This window comes from Vulpes vulpes, chromosome 3, assembly GCF_048418805.1.
Source record: "Vulpes vulpes isolate BD-2025 chromosome 3, VulVul3, whole genome shotgun sequence".
Taxonomy (NCBI): domain Eukaryota; kingdom Metazoa; phylum Chordata; class Mammalia; order Carnivora; family Canidae; genus Vulpes; species Vulpes vulpes.
Window position 1 is genome coordinate 145,077,174 of NC_132782.1, and position 25,183 is coordinate 145,102,356.

Consider the following 25,183-nt stretch of genomic DNA (forward strand, 5'->3'; position numbering starts at 1 on the left):
AAGAGCCTGCTCTCTGGCCAAAGTTTATTACCTCCATCTCTGACTCCTACCACCTTGGTTTCTGGTTTGCTCTTTGAGGTGGTTATCTATGAGGCGTGAGTAAATAGCAACAATAGTCATGCAACTTAAATGAGCATTCAGTAATCAATATGAATGCTAAAATAAATAAATGAATGAATAAACTGATAAAATTTAAAATTTTTTAAAAACTTCTGGATCACAGTATGATGCTGTTGAATGAACAAGCCTCATCACATCTCACCACTATCTGCTATCATCAGTAGCTTTCAAAAATAATTGCCACATTGGACAAAGGGCCTGGATTTCATAAGGCAGTCAGTGCTATTTCCCTGAATTTCTTACACTTAGGAACAACTGGCAGCAAGAGCCTGGCTGTGGGGATTCAATAGAAGTGACCCATGACGTGCGGTCTTATAGGCGGCTGCTAACCATCAGCTCTTTTCTACAGTCCCCATGGACTACTGTCCATCTCCAGCTCAGCCAGCCATTTTGTCACGCTTGGTGGTGAAGACAGACAAGGAAAAGGAGGTTTGATGGAGAGCTAGAAGCAAGACCCAAAGCCGAGCACTCATTAAGATATTTTTCTTTGCCAAATGGAAATGGTTTTATTGCTTTTTCTCTCTAACTATAAATATTTGCACATATGTAGCATGAAACAATTTCAGAAAATACAGAATGCTATAATGAAGAAAACAGAAATCACACATAACCCCACCACCCACTCTGCTATCTATCCTTTTGGTCTTTAAAACGTATTTCACATCCACATTATAAAACATGACAGAAAGGAAAACCTGGAATGAGAGTGGGGATAAAATCTCTTTCTCTCATATAGTCAGAGAAAAAAAAATTAAGGAAAAATAAAGTCAGAACAAGAACAAAACCTAATAAGAATGGCAAGCGTTACCAGCCATCCAGAAGATACACAGGACAAAGAGAAAGCTTTCAAAAGGAAGAAGAAAAGATAGTCATCAAACCAGCCTATCTCAAAAAACCATGGCACTGAAAAGCATCAGTAGCAGAAGCAAGAGCTCTGAAGAAGAACAAAGAGGTAAGGAGAGAACAGAGTGAGCAAGTGCCAGGAGGAGAGAGAAAAGAACGAGCAAAGAGGGAGGAGGCAGCAGGAATGGCCACAGAAAGAAAAGCAACATAAGAATGGAAGATAGAAGATGCCCCCTACCCCATATCTGACCCTGGATGACCACCTCTGTAAGTCTGTGGACTGCTTGATTCCTCTGTTTTATCTTTGTTAAACAATCAAAATATATTAAGGTGGTACAGATGAAAGAAAGAATTCTAATATTTAAATCCCTAACTTAAAAAAAAAAAGTAAATCATTCGGCATTGTAAAAGATTAAAAAAATTAATGAAGGCAACTTAGCTACAATTTCAGCCAGAATTTTTTCCAGTGTATAAAACGAGCCATTCCTAAAAGGGATTCGGCTTCTTATCCTATTCCTGTGTCTTACTTCATTGGCAGCTCTTTCTGTGGAGAGGAGAACCCAGCATGCAAGAGCCTGCTGGGGAAAAAAGTGTTTTGATAGAGAATTGTGTGTGTGTGAGAGAGAGAGAGAGAGAGAGTGAATGAGAGAGAGAGCAGAGAGACACAGACACAGAGAGACAGACACAGACATGGACAGAGGAAAAGGAGAGAATCTGTGATGTGTTGGTTCCCTAAGAGATGGGGAGCTACAAAGAAATCAGGAAGATTTGTCTTGAATTTTATTTTATTTTTTTTTTTTGAATTTTATTTTTCACCAAAATAACAATGGTCATTTTATTTGGATCTATCTAGCTTCTGGTTAAAACTATAAAAAATCATCAGATTTTAGTGTCAGAGTTCTTCAACCATTTTAGAGTGCAGGAAATAAAGCCTGAACCTGGTGGGAAGTGACCTGACCAAGGTTACCGAGTTTGTTAGTAACAAACTCGAGGCAAGAATTCTCCTTGTTTTCACTGCTTTTATTTCTGGTGGTTGCTAAGTGTCATCTGCTACAAGATGACCCAGCACCAGCTCTTTGAAAGACCAGGTAAGTTAGGGACCCTTCCCGAATGGGAGGTTCAGTAGCTGCCTTCAGCAGAAGATGGGACTGCCAGGGCTCTGAGGCTAATCCTTGCATGCCTGTCTTCTCTCTCACATTCTCAGCTAAAAGGATACTACCCCCCAGGAGAAGGTCTTGGGATTCAGGGCAGAGAGGATTGTGCTTAATTCTACCAAGAGATTTTACAAGACTCCTATAAGAAGGAGGCTCAGAAAACATTAGTTCTAAGTATGAAATTAGCTCCAGGCAGATTCCAGTAGCTGCAAGAAGGCTTTTGAGTATCGTCTCCATGTGCTTACAAAATTGACATTCTCATCAACAAATATTTGCTGAGGACCGATAGACACCTAGCACTCGGCGCAGAGGAACGGAAGACAGCCTTGAGGGGCTTCCGACCTCACCAATCTCGTTGGCCAGCCAGACCCGTACATAAAGGATAAGAGATAGCCAAGGCGGCCTGAATGGAGTGCAAGATACAGCAGGCAAAAGAAATGCCTGAGGAATTCATAGGAAAGAAAGATAAATAGGGCTGTTAGGGACAGTTGCATGAAAGAACTGACTCTCGAGCTGTGCCTACACAGATTTATATGACAAGAATACAAAAGCAAGAACATTTCGCTGGGGAAACAGGGCCAACAACGATACGAAGCTCAGTGTGTCGTGGGATAATGCAGACTCATTTGTTTGGGCTAGAGAGTATCTGTAAAAACTAGCTGGTGGCGGAGTTGGAAGGAGGGTAGGGCAAAGTTCTCAGGACAAAAATGCCAGATGAAAGACACTATAGGCAATGAGGAGCCATCAAAGATTTGTGGGTATGCGAAGGAAATGCAAACATGCTTCAGTATGATTCCTTTGCCGCAAATACAAAAATGTGGATTAAAGGGCTAAAGACAGGAAACAGAGAGAAGAGATGGAGAAGATTTTAATGGTCTAGACATCAGATGATGAGAGTGTTGAAATAAAAATAAAGCATACGATTATGTAATCAATACTATTAAGCAAGTAACAAGGATTTGGTAATACAATCAGAGTTTGGATTGGAAAAACGAGCCAAGTTTTAAGACAGGTTCAGTGTCACAAAGGAAATACCTAATAGCTAATGTAGTTTAAGGGAACAAAGGTTAGAAGTGATACCAGAGATTGAGATAACACATAACAGTGATGGTTGACACTGTGCAGCTGGATGAGTCCTCTCAGGGAATGAACGTTTCCTTTGTGCTTAACATACAAAGGGAACAGAGAAAGAAAGAGAAGGAAGGAAGGAAGGAAGGAAGGAAGGAAGGAAGGAAGGAAGGAAAGAAAGAAGAAAAGAAAGAAAGAAGAAAGAAGAAAGAAAGAAAGAAAGAAAGAAAGAAAGAAAGAAAGAAAGAGGGGATCCCTGGGTGGCGCAGCGGTTTGGCGCCTGCCTTTGGCCCAGGGCGCGATCCTGGAGACCCGGGATCGAATCCCACGTCGGGCTCCCGGTGCATGGAGCCTGTTTCTCCCTCTGCCTGTGTCTCTGCCTCTCTCTCTCTCTCTGTGACTATCATAAATAAATTAAAAAAAAAATTAAAAAAAAATGGAGAACATGTTGAAAAAAAAAGAAAGAAAGAAAGAAAGAAAGAAAGAAAGAAAGAAAGAAGAAAGAAAGAAAAAGAAAAGCGGGCCAGTGTCATAGCTTCTTGGAAGTACAGTAGCCATGGATGGCTCTGCCAAGTTCTACTTGAACTTCCTTCCATAGTCTATGCTTCCTAATGATCCAAGACTGAGGACAGTGGCCAAGGGTCTGGAAGGAACCCATAATCCATCATTCTGAAAGTAAAACCTGAACAGTTGGAAGGCCTGGCGACTTAGCCAATGCCTACCGTTTCAAAAATCAGGAGAACATGCTGATCTCTTACTGAGGGTCCAAGGCTGTTTTCAATATGACACATATAATAACTTTTTTTTAAGAAGGGAAAAACAAAAGTCTAAATGATTGCCTGAATATACAATAAAACGTCAGCGAAGGAAACGTGACACTAGGCTTGGAATCGTTCTCTTGATATTAGAATATGGCTGGAAAATAAATCATAGTACCTAATGTTTACTAATACCATGTGCCAGGCCCTGGCTACACGTTATATGTTACAAACTTATAAGTTAAATTCATAAAGAAATGTTAATTCCAACAAAAGTGCAGAAGGCAATTATTATTACTTTCACCCCAGCTTTACACGCGAGAAAATGAAGCACACAGAGTTGATGTAAAACACGCAAGTAGAATATAGGATAATGTATGGCAAGGCACTAACACATCCAACCCCATCCAGTATCATAACACAAATCCAGCTGGACATCCCTTGACTTGAGATGTTAGTATAACCCTATTGTTATAGACAAAACATAAATGAATCGAGCACACAGACACACACGAATTTGCGGGAGGAGAAACGCTAACGGGTATTTTCACCACATGAATGACACAACCCAAGAAACCTTTCTATAAAGCTACCCTTGGTCAGAGGTCGCATTTCCAGTTCATCTAACAAGAAGCTCTAAGTTATGGTCTCTAGCAGGATGGATGGTTACATTTCAAAACTCCTAACAGAGATGGGCCTTGTAATGTCTCCACATACACTGTTTCGAGCAAAATATAGTCCATTTACAAGAAGTGCAGAAATGTTGTTAAACTTAATTAGATGTAATTGTCACACTTTCATTAGCTATTAACATTATGTAAAGATAAACTAATGCATAATGAGTTCTTTCATTGTCACATAATTGTAATTTTAATGATTACATTATGACCATTATAATACAGTGCATATTTTCAATTTTCCCATTAGTGGGCAATTATTTATAAGGCTTTCTATTACAATCTGTCCATAGAGACCCAGTTATTAATGCCTTCATTTTCCTAGAATGATGACCACAGTGTTCAAATCAATATGATGGCCACAGGGAGAATTGCAAAGCAACATGGAAAGAACAACAAAACTACAACCATGAAGTCAGCTCATTCAACACATGCCTGAGGATATTTCAAAATGAAGAAAAATAATATATTAATATTGTTATGAGAAGTTCTAGTTTATAAGGTTTTCTCAAGTATATTTTCTCCTCCTTTTTTTGTGGCCTTAAGTAGCCAATCTTTCTTAAGTCGGTTTCCATGATATGAAATATTCAATAGCCTAACCTTTGAAAAATGTCTTACACAGTTTTCACGATTCAGAGAATTAAATTAACAGCCCACAAAAGCCATTTCTGGGAAATTTTTTGAATTGCTCTGTCTCAAGGTTGCACGTCAAGAAGGAAAATGCTGATGAACTGCGTGATTCATCCTCAAAGATGACGAAGAGCGGGAGACATGTCTTAGAACAAAGGCAAAGGGTGATGCGACTGGACAATGATTACCACGACAGTCATTACGAGTTCTGCAAACTAAAAACTGCAGAAACAACAATAGTAACATCTAACAAAGTTTTCAGTTTTAACCACTACCTCAAGGAGATGGCCGATGCCCTCGTTATTCTTTTGGTGAAGTCTGAGACTATTTGGTGGACGTGGAAAGGCATTCGGGAGTGTGAAAAGAGATTTAGAGATGTGGCATAGAAAACTCTTGGCCTTAGCTGGTTGTGTTCCTTGGTCTTGAGGCCTCATACAGAAGCATCACAAGCCCCCAGTAGCCCTCTGAAATCAACCTCACTATGCCTCCCCCCACTTCATTAGGGCCGTCCCAATATGTCTGAATCCCAGGCACCTTGCATTCTCCAAGGTTCACAGAAGAAATTAATGAACTAGTCAGGCTGAAAACCAAAACTTCAAAGTAGCTCATAGCTCATTATCTAACTTGATGGTAAAACAAAACATATTTTAACATGGCCCAGGGGCCCTCCCTGAGAAAAGTTATTGGTCAAGGTGTTCATATAATTTGGTGATAAAATTTGAATATTAATTTTTCCATTCAATGGAGGAGAATCAAGAATCCTGGCACACAATAGGCAGCTTGTGCTCAAAACACTGGTAAGATACAAGACACACCTGAGGAACTGATTAAAATGCAAAGCCCCAGGCTCTATTCCCAGAGATATTAATCTATAGGGGTGAGGAGCTGTTTTTATCAGACATTCCAGAAGACTCTGAAATAGGTGGTCCACAGAACACATTTGAGGAAACACTGTTGCAGCTGGTGCTCAATTCAATGGTGAGGAAACCATGTGGGCCAGTGAACATGGCACTAGTGTAGGATTCAGAAGGCCTTTGGATTTGAAGCTCCACTACGACAAGAGGTGTGACCTTGGGAAAGTCATTAAATCTAGTTGGTCTTATGTTTCCCATCCATGAGATGCATGTTGGGCTCGTTTTGGAATTTTCTTAATGGCATCTCTGCTCCAGGGGACCACGAAAGTGGCAATAGAGATTATTGAGCCATGTATAAAATTTTGAAATGTCAAATGTCACTGATATATCCAATTCAAAGTCTTATTGACATATGCACTTTTTTTTTTGGTTTGTTTTTTGGCTGGAACTAGATCACCTTTGGTTATCAGAATTCCAGATGGCAGTTATATTTATTTCAAATTTTCGTAGATGGAAAAAAAAATGAATACTACTTAACAAATTTTTTTTTTTGTGGACCATATTTTTCAAAGCATAAAGCCCACAGGGGTAATATTGAACAAAGAAATGTTGGCATGAAAAAATGTTGGGACAGAGTAGGATAGAGATTTCTAAGTTCCAGTTCAACCCTAAAAGTTCTTGACCAATGACACTTCTTGAATCACAAAACTAACAACTCCAAACAGACTCATGCCATCCATTCAGCAATTGGGGAGTGAATGTCACTTATGTGCCAGGTGCTACTTGAGGGGGCATAGATTCAGCCCTGGGTAATATGCAGTCCTCCTAAGCCTATAGTCAGGTGGGGCGGGGGGGCGGGGAGATGGACAAGAGCAAACGCATGATGTATCAGGCCATGGTAAGTGACTGAAAGGACAATAAAGATCAGTGAGCAGGTTGTGGCGGGGGGGGGGGGGGGGGGTGGGGGCGGCAAGCTGACAGTGTCTTCAAGGAAGGCCTCTCTCTGGTAAGGCAACATTTGAATCAAGACCTAAAGACAATGAGAGATAAAAAAGCAAAACAAAAACAAAACAAAACAAAAAACCATAGAGGTCTCTGGGAGGACTCTAAGATGCACGGAGTTCTAGAATGCATGCTTTCCAAAATAGGAAGATGATTCATCTTCTATATTATCATAAGCCCTACTTCAGCTAACATATTTATGAGCTCATGCTCTGGGCAGACTCCGGGCTTGTAGAAAGCACATGGTCATTATTTCTTAACAGGGCTTGTGGAGAGCGCAGGTGAGATCTCTAGCCCACTGATTGTCTGACAACGAGGTAAAGCTTGGACTTTGGCACAACAGTAATTTTTGCTGCTTCGAGAACACATCTTGGTTTGCCGCACATCCTTGTGGTCAACATATTTTTAGCTCGCTCTGGGATTTGTTCTGTCTTGGCAGGGCTTCGCAGCTACTTTCATTTCCTACCTACTGACAGCCTGATGAGCATGATTTATAAATATTAAAAATAAGGAGGTGAGACCGGATGCAAAGAACCTGCCAACACATGCCTGAATCTCTGATGAGTTCCCAATAAAACTAGAGAGTAGGTTTCAAATATAGGTGTATTCCTCATGTCTAGGGCAATGTCTGACACTTAGTTAGCACCCGGGGAATACGTGCTCAAAGAATGAATGAAATGTTTGTAAAAGACTTGAGCATGTCTGCGCTGCCTATCTCAAACCAAAATAAAAACTCTGCCGGAACGGAATGGCTTGATGTGAGTGTAGTGGGTGAGGGCGTGTGGGTGTATGTTAGTAAACAGGATGTTTTCAATCCTTTATGAGAAAGCATGGCAGCTGCTCCCGAAGCTCCTAGTAGAGGAAGCTGCCAGTTTTACATCCTTGAAAGCCCCTATTTGCATAGACCCTTTATAGAAGGCAGACGTTAGAAATGGAAATAGTATATGATCACCAAATCTCACTTGTGCTAGAAAGTTCTGCCTGTGGTTTGTGATTTTTGGAGATGTGTGTGTGCTGACAACAAAATTAACTTCTCCAAAGAACTGAGAATTGCCTACTCTCATCATCCCTCTCACTATAATTTACATGACTTGACGAAATTAGACTGTTATTTCCATCGGGGTGATCTGCAAAATCATAAAATGATGTGTATTTTGGGAATGCCTAATTAACTCTCCTTGGTTCCACTGAGGTTTCAGCTACTAATATAAGCATTGAAAATACCACGGAGGTGTTCACATCTAGTTTTAGAAACCATAAAGGGATACTCAAAGGACTTGAAAGAAAAATTTCTTTAGAAATCAAGCAAATCAAATGGTGAGCCTATGGGATAAAGTCACACATACACTGATTTGCCAGAGCATGCCTTGCGGCAAATAGCAAGAAGTACTCTTATAGTTGAAGTCAACATTAATAATCAAAACAGAAGAATTACAGACATACACATACAAAGTCCACCCCATTCACAGTTTTTATCACAAACATTAACTAATATTGATCAAGCTGTTTGTCACAAAAGTTTGCTTTAACATATAATCAGCATCTGAAGTGAGAGCCATGTTTCCTAGACAATTGCCAGCACCTTGTGTCATACTTGTAAATAATGGGCTACTCCTATTGAGCACCATCTGCTTAATATAGAAAAACGTTCATCTTAATTAGGAAATTCTTCTTATTATTTAATATTTACTGAACACCCTCAATGTGCTTGGCAGCAAAACCACCAGAAACACACTCTCTGCCCACCAAGAATCCACCTGCTAAGGAAAATATGATGAACCAGTTACACAGTCATTTCTGTTTTTAACATATTTTAGGTAATTCTTTCCAGGTGACAAAGTTGCCAATGGTTCAGTCTTTGGAAGCATCTTATCTTTTGATCAAGGTGGGACGGTGAACTATCAGATGAGTTATGAGCAAAGTAAAGACAAAAGAGGACAGAAAGGGCAAGTTAATTATAACTGCATAAAAACATAAGTGAAATTTGCTCCATCCATGGAAAAAGATAGAATGCCCTCCTAAGTAAACATGACTATATTTGTTAAGGACTACATAACACAATAGAAATACAGAATAGGTAGTGAAAAGGTCACCTTGAAGCAGCAATCTTATTTTGTTTTGCATTTACTTTCAGAGCTCTTGCCCCTCCACGCTGATACACGTGGGCTGTGGAATACTTGTTTCATCAAAAGGATATTAGCATCTTAGTTAAAAAAGACTTAGGTCTTAAAAAAGAAGGTAGGTATTCGATGGTCAAATATCTACTGTCAACTAGAATTAAGACAGATTGGCAACCCCTCCCAGAAGTCTTCGACTATATTCCCTTCTCTTTTTCCTACTCTCCACTCAACAAAGTGCAAGAAAATTTGACATATTCAATATTGCCATGGAATAGGGAAGCATTCTTGGGGATAAGAAACTGTTCATACCAGGAAACTGTCACACATGTGCCTATCATATGTCTTTGCGAGAGTTCTCTAATAATAATTTTAATTATCATTTTAGTGAAAATTATAATTTTTTTCCTTCAAAAATTTAATATCGCAAACATATTAATTTTTTTAGATCTTGAATTCTAACTAGTTCTCCACTTCACATGGTAAGAGGGTCCCCACCCACCTTGCCAGAGTCTCGCAAAATATCTGAGGTTTCATTTTATTTATTTTTTTTTAGCACTTTTCTTTAAATCATATGCTTTCCTCACCCTGCTTTCTTCATGAGAAAAGCGTACAATGAATGAAAAGAATGCAATGGTTTTGGTCATAATGTTACTTTTTTCTCCCTCAAGTTTTATTGTTTTTCATAAATCAGCAATATCAATTGCCCCACTTATCCATTTAGAACATGGTAAGTCAGAGAATGGAATATTATCCAGTATCTTAATTTTATGGATATATTTCCTGGATAACTACCTCACCCAGATAATTTAGGCAAAAGAGAAATTACATATTAGTGGAGGTAATGCTGTGAGGATGGCAGTTGTCAAACAGTGCTGATATGAACTTTAAATGAATATAATTTGAAAGAAATACTTGACAGAGGGATAATGACTAGCTCATATATTGTCGGGGTAATAAATACCTAATGAGCAAAATTGTAAAGCAAATAGTAGGTTGAGCATACACCCAAATGTTGATTCTTGACTCAAAGTCAGAGAACAGAATGATTTGTCTTTCTGTCTAGAATGATAAAGCATCCTTTCCTCATAAGCTAATGAGCAGCACCATCTGGCATGATTACAGAGGAGCAAGATCTTAAGAAAGTGAAAAATAAAACGACAGAGCTGTAGTTGGATTTTTGCAGGAGATTAAAAAATTCTCACCATTAAAAATATCATAATAAAAATAACTTTAGGTGTTCACATAATTCCACACTAGTAGTATAAAGATTATAGGACCAAATGTTTTCAAAAGAATTGAATATAATTCCTGATATCTTAGGGTCTTTCCCTACCACAGTGATTCTCAAAGTGTAGTCCTAGGAGAACAGCAATGGTATTACCTGGGAATGTGTTAGAAACACAAAATCTATGGCCTTCCCCTTCAAAACAACAACTCAAGAAACTCTCAGGATGGGTCTACCAACCTGTTTTAACCAGCCCTCTGGGTGATTCTGATGTTGGCCCACATTTAGGATCCATCTTTCTGCTAAACCAAGTGAGAGTCGGAAGTGTTGCTGATTCTGCTGTGTACTAAAGAAATGAGCTAATTTGGTCAGTTCTGTTTAAATAACTGGACCATGTGCTAACTAATAAAAAATAAGTCAGACCATTCCTTGAGTGACATAATGATCACTTTGAATAGAGAGTCATCATCCTACCAACCATTTCTGGAACAACAAATTGCCTTCCTCCTACCTTAATTGCATAGTTTCTGAACATATGTATTTTCTTCTTCTTAAGCTCCTTTGGTAGGCCGTTGAGACAAATTTTGCAAGTTTGCCTCAATCTTTTATTTATTTAATTGTTTTCCCATTCTCTTGGTTATTCATCTAGCACATAATTAAATGTGTATTCCCTGCCATACACTATCCTAGGTGTTTTGGGATTTATCAATGACAAAAACAGACAACCATCCCAGGCTTAAGAAATGTATATCTTATGGGGGCGTCAGACAAACAACAAACAATAAAATAAAAGAAGCTTATTACACAGAATGTTAGTTAGAAGAGAAACAATGCTACGGGGGGGGGGGGGGGCGGGAATTGGAACAAGGTAAGGATAAGTAAGAATGTTGGTTATGGGAAGTGGGATTTCAATCTTAAGTGACATCATGTTAGATGCATTGAGTAGGAGACGAATGAGCAAAGCCTTGAAAGGAGATGACGAAGTGAATCATGCATGATGTGGGGAGGAAGGTGGTCCAGCAGAAGGCTAAAGCAGAGGCTGAAGGAGGGAGCATGCCTACTATCTTTGAAGTGCAGCTAGGAAGTCTGTGAGGCTGGAGCAGAGTGAGCACGAGGGAAGTTTAATAAATGAAAATCAGTGAGGCAACAAGGGACCAGATCACCCTGAAAGTAATGATAAATCACCGGAAAAACTTGTGCCTTTACTCTAAGGGAAACAGGAAGCTATCCCAAGGTTTTGAGTGGAAGAGTGACAAGATCTAAATTATGTCAAAACACTTTCATTAATTTTCCTCCAAATCCATGTACAAATTCACCAACCATTTATGCAGTGGGTTGGAAGATACTGCTACTGTCTTTTTTTTTTTTTCTTTTATGTGCATCATGACGTTTGTAAAAAGAATTTTCACGAAGGCAATTCGCTTTCTTTGTTATCAAAGAAAAAAATGTTCTATGGGAGATAATTAGAAGATAAAGCTGGGTAGTGATCAGTTCTCCTTTACTTGGATCTTTTGTTCTCTGCCTTCTGGGATGGTTGTTGTATTTGCTTCCTAGAGCCCAAGAGCATAACCTTGGGTTTAGGTATTAGCAACTGTTTTTTCACCAGGCAACTGACAGCTAACGGAATTGTGAGTGAAGTCTCACAACCTGCTTTGCCATTGACATGAAACTAAAATGGAAACCTGTATTTGAAGAATGGCTCTGTCAGTGACTTATTAAAAACCCAGTGCCCAGTCACAAAGTCCCTAGAGAAGGTAATAGATTTGCCAACCTTTGGGTAAGGTAAAGCAAGGGGTGGTTTGTCTGAATAGAACTGTGGAAACTTTTCTATCAAAAGACAATCCTAGAACTTGCCTCATTCGTTTTACAGTGACCCCTATATACTGAAGGAAAGTGTTTGGAAATTCACAAGCATTTCAACGAGTGGCAAAGGGACTTATAAACTTAAAAAAAAAAAACCTATCCAATATTATTTTTTCACTCATTTGCTCATCTGTTTATTCATTTGTCCATCAAATGTTTACTGAATACCTATTAGAGTCAAACATTGTATCAGGGGCTAGGGAAACAACTTTAAAAGAGCTGATATTCCCTCAAAGAGTTTACAGACTACCTGAAGAGATCGGACATTAATGGTGATAATGCATGGTAAACAGTGGTGACTTCCATTTTTAAAGTCCAAATGCTCTGGATTTTCAGAGGAGGTAATATAAGTTCTAATTAGAGATACTGTAAAAGGCTTCATGGAAGAGGTAACATTTGGTTTGCTCATGAAGGATGATGCACTTGTGTGCACGGTGATGGGAGGAAGTATGATGTAAGCAGAGGCAACAATCTCTGTCAAGCCAGAGTCAAGGCTGTGTTAGCAGTTACCATGTGAGGGGCAAAGAAGGCCCCAGCCTGGACCAGTGGTAGTGGTGATGACAAAAGAAAGAAAATGAGTTATTTGCTGAGGTCATTTCAAGGAAGCCTGAAATATTTGTGGGCCATTTGGCTGAAAGAAGGTGAGTGAAAACAACTCATCTGGTATTTTGGTGGCAAACCACCTACTCTGGTAGGTCGGAGAATAAAACGGAGATGTGCACAGTCCCTGTCCTTAAGAAGTGCGTCATCAGTGAGGGAAATGGACAAATAAACCCAATGAGGTCAGATAAATAATTCTTGCTGAATTCTTAAGATTAAGGTGCAGCTTCAGATGGGCGCCACGCTTAATTGGCCAGGAACAAAGCAGTCACAAAACTGGGATTCAGCTATAAGCAGCTTACCAAGCTATCTGGGAAATAGCTATCCTTCACCTACGTATTTCCCTGGCTCAAGGAACAATGTAATGTTGTCTTGTCCCTTCAATCAAAGCGATCCAAAGTAGCACAATTGGAAGCAGGATCTGCAGGTTAACGGTAGTGGCCTGGCCTGGAAACTTGTTCAAAATGTAAATTATCAGCCTCCATTCTCACCTGAATCAGCAGGTGACTATATGCACGTTAAGGTTCAAAAGTACTATGTTAAAAAGAAAGAGAGAAAGAAAAGTACTGTATTGATCTAGAAGACCCATTCTTTAGTGAGACAAAGAGCCAAGGAGGGAAGTCCATTTAGAAGAGCATGAAAAGTCTCAAAACAACCAACCTTGTCTTAGAAGTCAAGGCCATGCAACCATTGAGGAGAAAGGAAAGAGACTTCTCCTGGTTCATATGTTTTCTTATGGGCAAGTGTATAAATCATTCTTCATTTTCTTGATTTTACCCTCACCTTGAAGAGAGACGGAGATGGCTGAAATTAAAAATCAAAAGGAAAGCAAAAATCCAAAATACAGAAGGAAGGAAGTAAACCAGTTTAAGAGATGCATCCCCTGACTTTAAATGAACAAACAGACAGAAGTTAAAAATCTTCAAAGCCTTTGCAAAGTTTAAAAGTGTAGATATATTCTAATGAGGCTTCTAATTTAAGGCCTATTTGTCTTTGAGTTTCACACTCTTTGTGGCCTTCAAAAGCCTTCATGCTGAGGGAACGTTCAGCATAAGTGTCTGTCATTCAGCATAAGTGTCTGTCGGGACTTTCTTTCTATACAGTATAATCTAGCTATGCATCTAGCTAGGCTGTCAAGTCATATCCTAAGGCCCAGGAGGACTTATTTCCCCAGGTAGACTGGTTCCAAGTCTTGATTTCTACAACTACCAGTAGTCGGAACAGCTTTCCTTTTAAAAATATGGTCACTGAATCTTAGCTGGGTTTCTCTTCTATTAATCCTCAACTAAGCTGTCCTGTCAAATGCATCATGGTCTTTAACCCGGTGGGTGTGCGTGCACACATGCGTATGTTTTTAAGCACGTGGCAGGTTGGTACTGATAGCTTGATAAATTATAGACATCCCTTCCCTTCTCCCATTATTAAAATAGATTCTTCCCTCTTTTTTATTGAGTTTTTAATTTCCAGCCCGTGTGTATTATAGAGGAAGGCCGAATGTAGGTCATTCGATGCCATCATGAATAATGGGAAAAAACTAAGTCCCTTGTTTCCCAGTGCTTGTTAGCATGAAAACCCAGCCCTAGATGCCTCAGTATGCTTTTTGACTCAGGAGTCCTATGGGTCTGCCCATGACGGCTGTGTGAACTTCTTGTTCCTGCCAAATATATAAGCTGGGATGGGAACATTAATTCATTTTAACAGAGGTGTGTCAACGTTGCTCTTGAAAAAGTGCTGAGATGCCATATTTGCAAAGACCATCTTCAAATAGGGAAAAAAAAAAAAAAGGAAAACACTGTTTTTAATACTGTGTCCTGCCTTTCAACCCAAGAATTTCTCCACTTTAACTATTTTCTGTTGTTCCAGGATTTCCTAGAGTTTGGCCTCTATTCTGAGTTCCAAAGAACTAAACATCTTTGTTAGCAGGGTCCAGATAGAATAATAGTCCTAGTTTGGGTAAGTTAGGCGCATTTCAAAATGTGCCTTGAGGCTGACTCTGGTGCAGAGTTTTGTTCTATTTTGGTTTGGTTTTTGCCCCTGTGCCTTGCTGCCCTCCTTTTGTTGAGGCAGCTTATCTGCCTTGTAGCCCAACAGAGGGGCCTCTCAGAGAGTTCCCAAATTCTCGGGCCGAGGAGGCTTGAAACTTCTTCTAACTCTAGAAACCATAAAGGATTTGCAGACCTACGGGACGTGAGCCAACTTAATCCTTAAAGTCGATCACATGGCAGCATAAGAAACTTTCAAAATGGCCAAGCTGAAATAGCAAAACCCAGGCTGTACTTAAAAACATGCCAGATGACAAACCTGTCTCCAACAGAAGGCAGTGAGAAATGACGCTTCACTGATTTCTTTTTCCCTCCTTAGCATGGAGGGGGAATGGATGGAGCATGCTGGCAAATATTAAACATGCAGCCATCTTGATATTTATGAATCAGTTTGCCATGTTGACAGTGTCTTCTGAAAGTGACTTTTGTGCACCCAATTTCCTAAATGATCCTTAAAAGGAACTCCCTCCCTTCTCATCCTCTGTACCTGAGGCAGTAACATCTTGAAACATTGATCTATTTGCTGCTAGCTTTCATTAATTTCATCCATCCCTGAAGGCGGAGCCACATTGGTGCCAGCTAATTAAGACCTATTTAGGGCAGCTCAGGGCCCTTTATCAGCCTTAAATTAGCTTTGCGTTTTTAATGGGGTCTATAGCTTTCTCAATTATTACTTAATTAAATAATGTGCTTGCATTTGCCAATGTATTTCTAAAGTGGGAGGCAAGCTGCAACCGCCCACCTGCCTATAGGTAAGAAGAATATCTCACATTGGCTCTCTGTTGCTTCTCTAGGAGAGTTCACATTCATCTTGCTTCTGTACCTGGCCAGGCACCTAATCACATTCTTCAGATGTTGAGTGTGGTGCCATGTGCCACTGTCAGCCCTATATCACCTCCAGGGTATTTCAGTCCTAAGATGTATTAATGCAAATGTGTAAATGTCACTGGGCTAATATTATTTATGCATACCAATCATTCAAAGGGCGGGGGACGAAAGATCCATTTTGGTCCAGATTATTTTGAATATAAGACCTTTCATTCCAATGCTTTCTGGTTTGTTGAAGGTTATTTCCCAGAAAAATATCTGGTTAAGTGAAAATATAAAGGTGCTGCTGTCCAAAGACCTAAAATTCCAGAGAAAACTGGGCCCCAGAGGATGAAGGGAGAAAGGACAAACTGTCTTCTCTTCTTGTTCTCTCAGCCGTTCCCACAAGGTCACTCTTTCTAATTGGCAAGCCAAATAATTTTAGTCAGTAACTGATAAGAAAGCAAATTAAATTTCATTTGGTTTGAAAAAGTATTCCAATATGCTTATGAGTTGATCTAAGCTCATTCTAGGAAATTTAACACTACATACATTTCTTTTACTAATTCAGGTTTCCTCAATGAAGAATTCCTTAAGACAATGAAAAGCACTGGAAAAAATGAAAAGGTACTCGCCTTAAATGGGAGAGGGGTTTATACTTCTTAAAAGGATTTTGATAGTTTAAAGATGCAACCTAGGAGCTCATTTGAGAAAAGTTCATATAGTTATTTTCCTACCATGGTTCATTGAACTACTAGAGACACAATTTTTTTAATTCTATAAATAATACATCATAATGGTGACATAACTTCTTCATTAAAAACCTGATGATGAAAACGAACACTTGCTAAAAAGTTCTAGTAAGTTCAGGCAAATCAATCAAAGTAGCAAAAGTTAAATTAAAAGGATGTCCTTTTTTCCTTACTTACTCATGTCACCAATGGTATATCCACTGGAAATACTCCTATTCCCTTAGGAGAAAAAAAAAAGTGTGTATATATGTATGTGTGTGTGTGTGTAATTATTTATTAATTTCATGATTTATTAAAATATTTAAAATATTTACTTATTAAATATCTTATTAAAATATTTATCTGAGAGACAGAGAGAGTGCATGAGTAGGGAGGGGGCAGAGAGAATTAGGAGAAGGAGAAAAAGACGAATCCCAAGCAGACTCCTCCCTGAGCATGGAGCCCCACATGGAGCTTGATCTCACAACCTTGAGATCATGACCTGAGCTGAAATCAAGAGTTGGATGCTTAACCAACTGAGCCACCCAGGTGCCCCAGGAGAAAAATATTTAAAACTTCTGTTAGGATACAACCAACACACCCGTTGTGAGTGTGGACCCACATGAATCCTTGCCATTAAAATGTCTTCTTTGATGTAAAATAATCTTAAAATGCTGACAGTAATAATATTGCTGGTTGTGATGTCATTCTAAGATTGTTGTGTGTACGCTGTGGGATAAAACTCTAGACTTGTGATTGCCAATATGGCAAAAAGGAGAAACACCTGTAACATACATGAGGTAAAATTAAAACTTGGTAGCCTTGAATCTGAACTGGAAGTTTCAGTTCAAACTCATAATGATTTTACCTTTAAACAAAATATAGACCATATATCATTTCTATACTAGCTGTGTCCAGTGAAAGGACCAGGAAACAAAGACAAACCTAGTAGAAATGAGCACCTGTAGCACCAAGATTATGCTGTCTTAAGTACTAATAGGAGCGAAGATCTTTGGAGAAATGTCTGGATCCAGGTTTGCATCAGACTATGTACAAGAAGAGCCTAAGTCATCCTATAACAATAGGAATCAAAGAAGCTATCCAAAGTTACTAAAGGCAACATCAAAAGGACTCTAAAACTAATTTGAAGAGGGTCCAATAGCACAAATAGGACACTTTGAGCATAAAGGCATAATTCTAATAGGTTGAAATATTTCAAATATGGTTAAATATGTCAATATGTAAATATTAATAATAATAAACTTACTGGTCACTTTTGGAGGATGCTAGGAAACCAGTGCCTTAGACTTGATAAAGAAAAAAGGATTGGTACTATCTTTATCTCTGGTTAAAAAAAATAGTTAATGATGGTAAGTTTCTGCTTATAAAGTTTCAGCTGATATAAATGAAAAAATGATGAAATATCACCATTTTGCAATCTCTAATGAATTATTGGATCTAGACAATGACCATTAATGATTACTAACATAAAAAGAGAAAACTAGACAGTATTCCTGCTGATAGAAGTATCACCGAATGGTCTCGGTAAGAAGCAATATGACCTGAATCCAATAAAGCCTCAATAAGAAATATCAATGAACGAAAAACATCAGGGGGGTACAATTAGGACAATTAGATTATGGAATACTCTATTGGACAAATCACTAGTTTTCTTTTCAATAATATAGAGGAAAGAAAGATACAGGTTAAGAGAAATATAGAAGACATATCAATTAATTGTAATGTATACAGCTCACATTAATCCTGATTTGAGCAATGTATGGTTCTTAATGCTAATCCTAATTCGAATTAAAATTTTAAGATATTAAAAGGGTTATTGGAGAAATTTGAAAACAAAATGTTATTAAAGAAATATTGCTGAGTTTTATGTAGGACAATGACATTGTGTTTATTTTTAAGAATCTTTATCTTCTAGAGATACATGCTAAAATGTTAATGAATGAAATAATACGTTGTCTGGCATTTGCTTCAAAATAACTCTTGGGAAAAAAAATAACTCTTGGGGAGGGAGAAAATGTGTAGGGATATGGATGAAACAATATTGGCCATGAATTAATAATTATTCATCCCAAACAGTGAGTATACAGAGGTTCGTTACACCACTACTTTCTCTACTTTATAATTTTGACATTTTCCTTCATAAAAAGTTAAAAAATATTCTTCTTTGAAATTTGGCAATGAATGTTAGATCACTATGGGAAATCCTTTGACAATAAAATCCACACAACTGAAGTTAGGATACAGATCTAAATCACAGAGCAGATAACAAGTCATTTGAGGTCATTTGGACAACCTTTTGTCATCCAACCAGATTTTACCAAAACCATCCATTCTGTTCATTTCTAAAACACTAGCACAGTTGTCTTTTTCAGTTTGGTTGCAGCACTCCATGATGCAAGCAGACATGAATAGACTCGGTGAGAAAAACAGAAGGAAGCATCATAAAATCAATTTGGCTTTTTTCCCCTCTACTTTTATTTTGGTAACTTTACCAACTGAATGATACCTGCAAATTAATTTTATCGAGAAAGCTTTTCCTCACCATACAAACAGCTTTCCTCATCACAGCCAGTAGGAAAATGAATCCTCCACAGCTATTCTCTCCTGATTCTTGCTATACAATCCACACATCTGTGACAGTGTGCTGTCTCATTGAAAGCTCACAGCAAAAGCCAACATGATATAAATACACAGGAGCATACGGCATGCTGAGCTCTTCTCTGATAGCCCCAAATGATTCTAGGGCATATAGGCATGACTGGGGGATACCCTGAGGGCTGACTATGACTAATGAAATACCAAATATATCTAATTAATTGCATTGCTCTGGGCTAATGAGAGACCAGAAATTTTCAAACCCTTTGAGATGGTCATATTTATATAGAATTGTGCTACATGCCTACTCCTTTATTTCTCCTGCCTATCTCTTTGGACAGCTTATGACACACTGATCCAAATCTAACCATTGGGATTCTTCTTGTGAACTCTAACTGTAGAAAGGGCCAGCATTATGGTGATTCCTGTCTTGCATTTCCTTAGATGCTGTGCATTTTGAGTAATCAGAATTAGAAAATGGTATGCTTAGCCTACATTATCAATAGGAGAGTTAGTCCGGATAGGATTTTAAAATAATTATCAGCACACAAATTACACCCACGGATATCAGAAATGTTCCCCCCACAAGCACATACCCCAATGTAGTTAAAATTTTAGGTTTGATGATATTGAAGAGTGAAAGACTTACATTTTGAGGAAATCTGATTGTTAATATTGGAATTACAGCCAATGCTCAATTTATCCATGGTATTACATGAGTTAGTACCATTCACACATTACTTAAAACTTTTGCAATTTGGTTTCAATATTTTCCGCCAGCAGTTCTTTATCAGAACTGGAAATATGAACTAATAATCTACTTCTCTTCCATATACTAGTTATCTTTCTAAAAAGAAAGAAAAAATGGTTGGTAGTAGGGTCATAGGGGAGAATGAAGAGGATAAGAGGGAGCAGAGAAAGGAAATAGGAGATGTAAGGAGCAGGAGAAAAATGAGGTGAGCAGGCCTCAAGAAAAGGAAGTGGGAAGGGTGGTTTATAGAAGGCTACTGAGCAAAAAAAAAAAAAAAAAAGAATGTAATGAAAAATGCAAATTGGTTTGTTGGATAATTGAGTGAATGGTATTTATACCTCATTTCTCTTCAAGAATCCACTGTTAATGATTTTCAGTAATGCATAATTTCAATATGGTATTCTGAACAGACCAACATATCTGTTAGATACAAAGTTATGGTGCTCACGATCTTAGGGCCTATTTGCATGCAAGAAGCTACACAGCCTTATTAGAGAATCAATAGCCTGTTGAGTTTTGTGGTCTCAGGTAAATTTTTACCATAACTTCCAAAGGAGTTGAGGTCCTCAAGTTCCTTAACATTTCTGTTTCAAAACAGAAATGTGTAGACTTCCTTTCGGCTAACATCCAATTTAACCAATAGCAAATTGAGCTAAATAAGAACAAATCTAAAGATATCTTGGGGAAGCATCCAGTATTTTTTGGATCCTCAAGCCAATCAAAAGGGAGAGAACAGAAGGTAGTGTAGGTGGAATAAATGGGGCCTAGTTGCTGGCTCGTCAAGTAATCATAATAGTCAAAAAACATAAAACAATCAATTTGAAAAATAACTCTGTTCATTTGATAGCTGGCAAAAGAACTCAGCAAAGAGCTAGCATAAAAGACAACGAGACTGCCTCTCAGCGGACTCACCTGTCTTTCCCAGTTTCCTTCTTAAAAATGCCATCACAGTAACTCATGCGCTTCTCTGTGGTCACGTAAATTTGGGCATTCGGGTAGATGTCAACAGTCTTTTTCAGCATGTTGTAAACGATGCCATTGCCATCTTTCCTCATATTGCGGAAAGGGCCCCAAATGACATAAATAGTAGCATTTGCTTCCTTGAAAAAATAGTCAGGGTTTTTTAGCAAAAGAGGAACGCTGGTATGGGACACAACTCGAATCATTGTCATGCGGCCAACATCTTCTTCATAGCCCTTGGTGGGGGCATTGTTCATTCTCCAAATGCAGGATGACTGGTCTATCTCATTCCCCACCTTCTGGCCAACCATCTGACCTGAGTTTGACACTATGGCGCAAAGGTCACAGTCCAGTTGCAAAGGCTGAAAAACAGAGAAAAAAGATGGGGGAGAGACATGGAAATTAGTGAATTCCAGCTATTTAAACAAGTTCCTCTGAGAAAATGAAATTCAGATATTACATATTGCATGTAGCAGCTGAATGTGGGATTTTTTGAAATATATGGACCAATCCTACAGTAGCTACCACAGGCTTTCAAGCTAGGGACATGCTTCCATTTAAAAAGTGAATATAGACTTTAAGAAATAATTGGGGATCCCTGGGTGGCTCAGCGGTTTAAGGCCTGCCAAGCCCAAGGCATGATCCCGGGGTACTGGGATCGAGTCCCACATCGGGCTCCCTGCACAGAGCCTGCTTCTCCCTCTGCCTGTGTCTCTGCCTCTCTCTCTCTCTCTCTCATGAATAAATAAATAAAATCTTTAAAAAAAAAGAAATAATTTTAATTTCTATCCCCTTGTGTTCGTCTAAAATTAAATGGAAAAAATAGTCATTTGTTTTCCATTCTAAATAATGACTTTTCATTCAAAACCATAATTTCAAATGAAATAAGGCAACAGGGAAAGATTTGATATCTTTAATAAGGATCGTGGCTAAAAAAAGAAATGCAAAAGGAATATATCCAGGCATCAATTCCGTATTTTACTTATATGTATGAATAGATATGTAGCAGTTGATGAAACTAGGAAAAATTCAGCAAATCACAAGGTTCTGAAAATCTTTTTCAGACAAGAACTATTTAAGACAAGTCTCAGGCTGGCAAAAATTTTATAAAAATCCTTAAAAAATTCCCTGTGTCACCATGTTAACTGGCCTTTGTGTTTATGTCTATTTTAGATGGATATGGAAAGGCTTCTTTTAAGAACTCCGGGAAGGGATGTGCAGAGATAATCTCTAGTGCTGGTCTAACCACCTCCCTCTTGTCTTAAACCAATAAGGTAACAGAGACTCACAGAGGGTAAGCACCAGCTCTCACAACTTGCAGATGATAGATTGAAATCTAGATCTGGTAACTCTAAACCCATTGCTCTTTCCATTATTCCCTGCATTCTTTCCTCCCAGGAGAACCAAATAAATTCCTTTTGCCACTTTCCTCCTACATGATAAAAGCCACTCTATCTTTTAAAACAGTGATAAAGGAGTGATGAACTCTGTTGATATATATCTTTCTCATCTTCCTTCTATGAGATTTCACATTTTGTATCTGACATTCAATCCTCTATTTTTATTGTGCCTATTGGTCATTGGTTCTTCTCACACTGGGTACTGCTCTCATTTTATTAGTTATGTTGTATTTTATTGTTTAATTGTGTCTTTCTACTATAGAGTAAACTCTGTAAGAATCAATGTCTGTCTTTTTCATTTTAATCCCATTTCCCAGAAGTCCTTGGATTACTATAGGAGCCCAGGATATAGTGGTTTAGTTAGGAGATGAGAGCAATCGAATTAAAATAATTGATTAAGAGCCTGAACACTGAACTTAGTATTAGGGAAGACATAGCCTTTCCCAAATTTGTTGAGAACTGTTGATTTAGATGAAAGAGAAACACAATCTGAAAGAAACCTATCAATATACAAACAGGTTCAATTTAGGTGGGTAAATGGAGAAGTAAAGTACCTCAGAAAAGTCACTTGTATAATTACCACCCAACTGTAGCAAGATGTCTTTCCTATCAATGGGAGGAATCCAAAGTAGTTATTGAGCAATAATAATGCGCCATGTTCTTGCGGTTGGGGATTATTCAGCTATGAAAGTTTTAAGCAAAAACCCCTGACCTCATAGATCTTACATTCCACTGAGGGGGGAAAAGGCAATTAATAAATCAGCATTGTATATAATAATGTTAGATGAAAAAAAAAATAATGTTAGATGAAGATAGGTGTTAAATAGAGAAAATTAAAGCAAGGAAGGAGGTAAGGAAGCATCTGTGTGCATGTGTGTGTGTGTTGGTGGAGTGATCAGAGAAGGCCTGGGAGGAGTGGGGAATGGTATGTGAGGGAAGACTTGAAGAAAGTAAGAGGGCTGGCAATGGGGACTTGGGGCGGGGTGGAGGGTGGGGGGCGTGGGTGCATATTTCTGCAAAGCAAAACCAAAAGCCACTGCAAACATCCCATGGTAGGAGAGGAACACAGGGAGCGCAGTGTGACCTGGGAGAGCATTGATTGAGGAGAGCCAGTGGGTACTGGAGTCAGAGAGATGACCAGAGAGACATCTCATAGGCTCCTTTACTCAGGGACCTTCGGAAGGCTCTGAATAGGGAAGTGGCTGATCTGTGTTATATTTTAACAGCATTGGCTGCTGTGGGGAAAACTGACAAAAGGGAAATGGGTAGAAACCCAAACAGACTACTGCCACAATCATGACAAGAGATGATGGTTGGGTAGCAGAAGAGGTAGCAAGATGCTGCCCACGCGCTGAACAAATTCTGAAGGCAAAGCCTGTTGGGTTGACTAGTAAGATGGACTATGGGACCTGAGATACAGGGACGAATTATGGAAAACTTCAAATTCTTAGTCTAAGCAACTGGAAGACTGGACCTGACTTTAAATGAGAAGGCAAAGGCTTTAGGAAGAGCAGGATCAGCAGAGGAAAACAAGCTCATTTCCAGATCTGTTAGATTAGAAATGCCTTGAACACAGACCTCCCATAGCTACTGTTATAACAAAACCACTCAAACTGCTTTAAACCACTCCCCCCCCAACCCCGATTATTGAAGTAATATGAGCTCATTGTGGAAAACTTGAAAAAAAAATAGATTAAAAAATTAAAACTCTCCATATTTCCACCATTTGACAACAATATTTCATGGTATTTTCCTCCTTCTAGATATATTAGACAGGTTGAGAAATAACTATTTACAAAATTTAGCAACCTTGCTTTTCCAATTAATTTCACATCATTAAAATTTCCTATGCCATGCAAACAGTCCTTAGAGATGTATTTTTTAAAGTTTTATTTATCTGTTTTGTAGAGGAGGGACAGAATGAGAAGAAAATCTTTAAGCAGACTCCCCCTGAGTCCAGAGTACAAGGTGGGGCTCAATCCCAGGACCCAGGAGATCGTGACCTGAACCAAAACCAAAAGTCAGACACTTAACCAACTGAGCCACCCAGGCACCTCTCCTTAGAGATACTTTTAATGCTGATTCAATATTCCATTATGTGGACATACCATAATGTTCCTACTTGCCTTCTGCTGGGCATTTGGCTATTATCTGATTTTTTTCTGTTATAAAAATTGCTTTAATCAACATCCTTGTCTTTCCAACTGCATTTTGGATGCTAGCAGTTACTAGGTTCATCTAGCTTTACTTCTTTTAGTTTTTATTGCGCACCTGTGAAATATGCTAGAGGGACAAACGTTCCCGTTCAATCTTAAAAAGAAGGATTTTGAAAAAACTTGACTTGTTAAGTAAACAAAAGTCCACTTAGGTGTCTTTTTTCCCCCCCTGTATAAAAAGAGAGTTATTGAGCTGTTAGAATCACGTAGCGTTTGAACAGGGCCGGACATTAAACAACATAGGCTCAGGTATGGACTGGACGTGCCGCTGAGGTGTCACCATTTATGCAGTGACTTAAAACTCCACTATCAAAAGGACTGTCCATCACCCCTGCTACAATAAGATTTCTGAACAGCAGGTCAGAATAGGTCTGCTCGAGGTGCATGAGCATATTAGGGCACTTGGAAATGGGGTGATGCCATAGTGAAGACTTCCTTGGTGGTCAGATGGGGGTGTAAGAGGATGCCTCTTGGGATGGGATAGTGATCTAAGACCTTCACGCATCTAGGAGCCTACGGTTTTTCAGGGCATAAGGAAGAACACGGTATTTTTCTTGCCGAACGATTTGCAGCAGGGCCAACATACATTACACTTAGCTAAGTCCTCCAAACCCACTTAGAGTCATGCAAATCAATGCCTGATTTAAACTGTGTGTGTCATATGGCACACTCCAACTTATCACCAAGTTGCATATGGTACAGGGAGGTTACATTCCATTTTCTGTTCCAAGAAGTTGCTTCACTGT

The 25,183-nt window shown here is 38.8% G+C and overlaps 1 protein-coding gene and 1 long non-coding RNA gene across 10 annotated transcripts in view; one reads left to right on the forward strand and one right to left on the reverse strand.

The window, feature by feature from the left end:
* The window catches only part of ST6GALNAC3 (ST6 N-acetylgalactosaminide alpha-2,6-sialyltransferase 3), a 518,301-nt gene that overhangs the window by 171,357 nt on the left and 321,761 nt on the right, over positions 1-25,183 (reverse strand). For all 9 annotated transcript variants that reach the window (XM_072754848.1, XM_072754850.1, XM_026004724.2 and 6 more), the window contains one exon: positions 20,774-21,183. In XM_072754848.1, the coding sequence (XP_072610949.1) occupies positions 20,774-21,183 (410 nt within the window). The remainder of the gene's footprint in view (positions 1-20,773; positions 21,184-25,183) is intronic.
* Positions 1,089-22,068, forward strand: LOC140598397 (uncharacterized). Its single transcript, XR_012000819.1, has 4 exons — positions 1,089-1,230; positions 9,241-9,344; positions 16,335-16,390; positions 21,995-22,068. It is a non-coding gene; the product is annotated as an uncharacterized lncRNA (long non-coding RNA).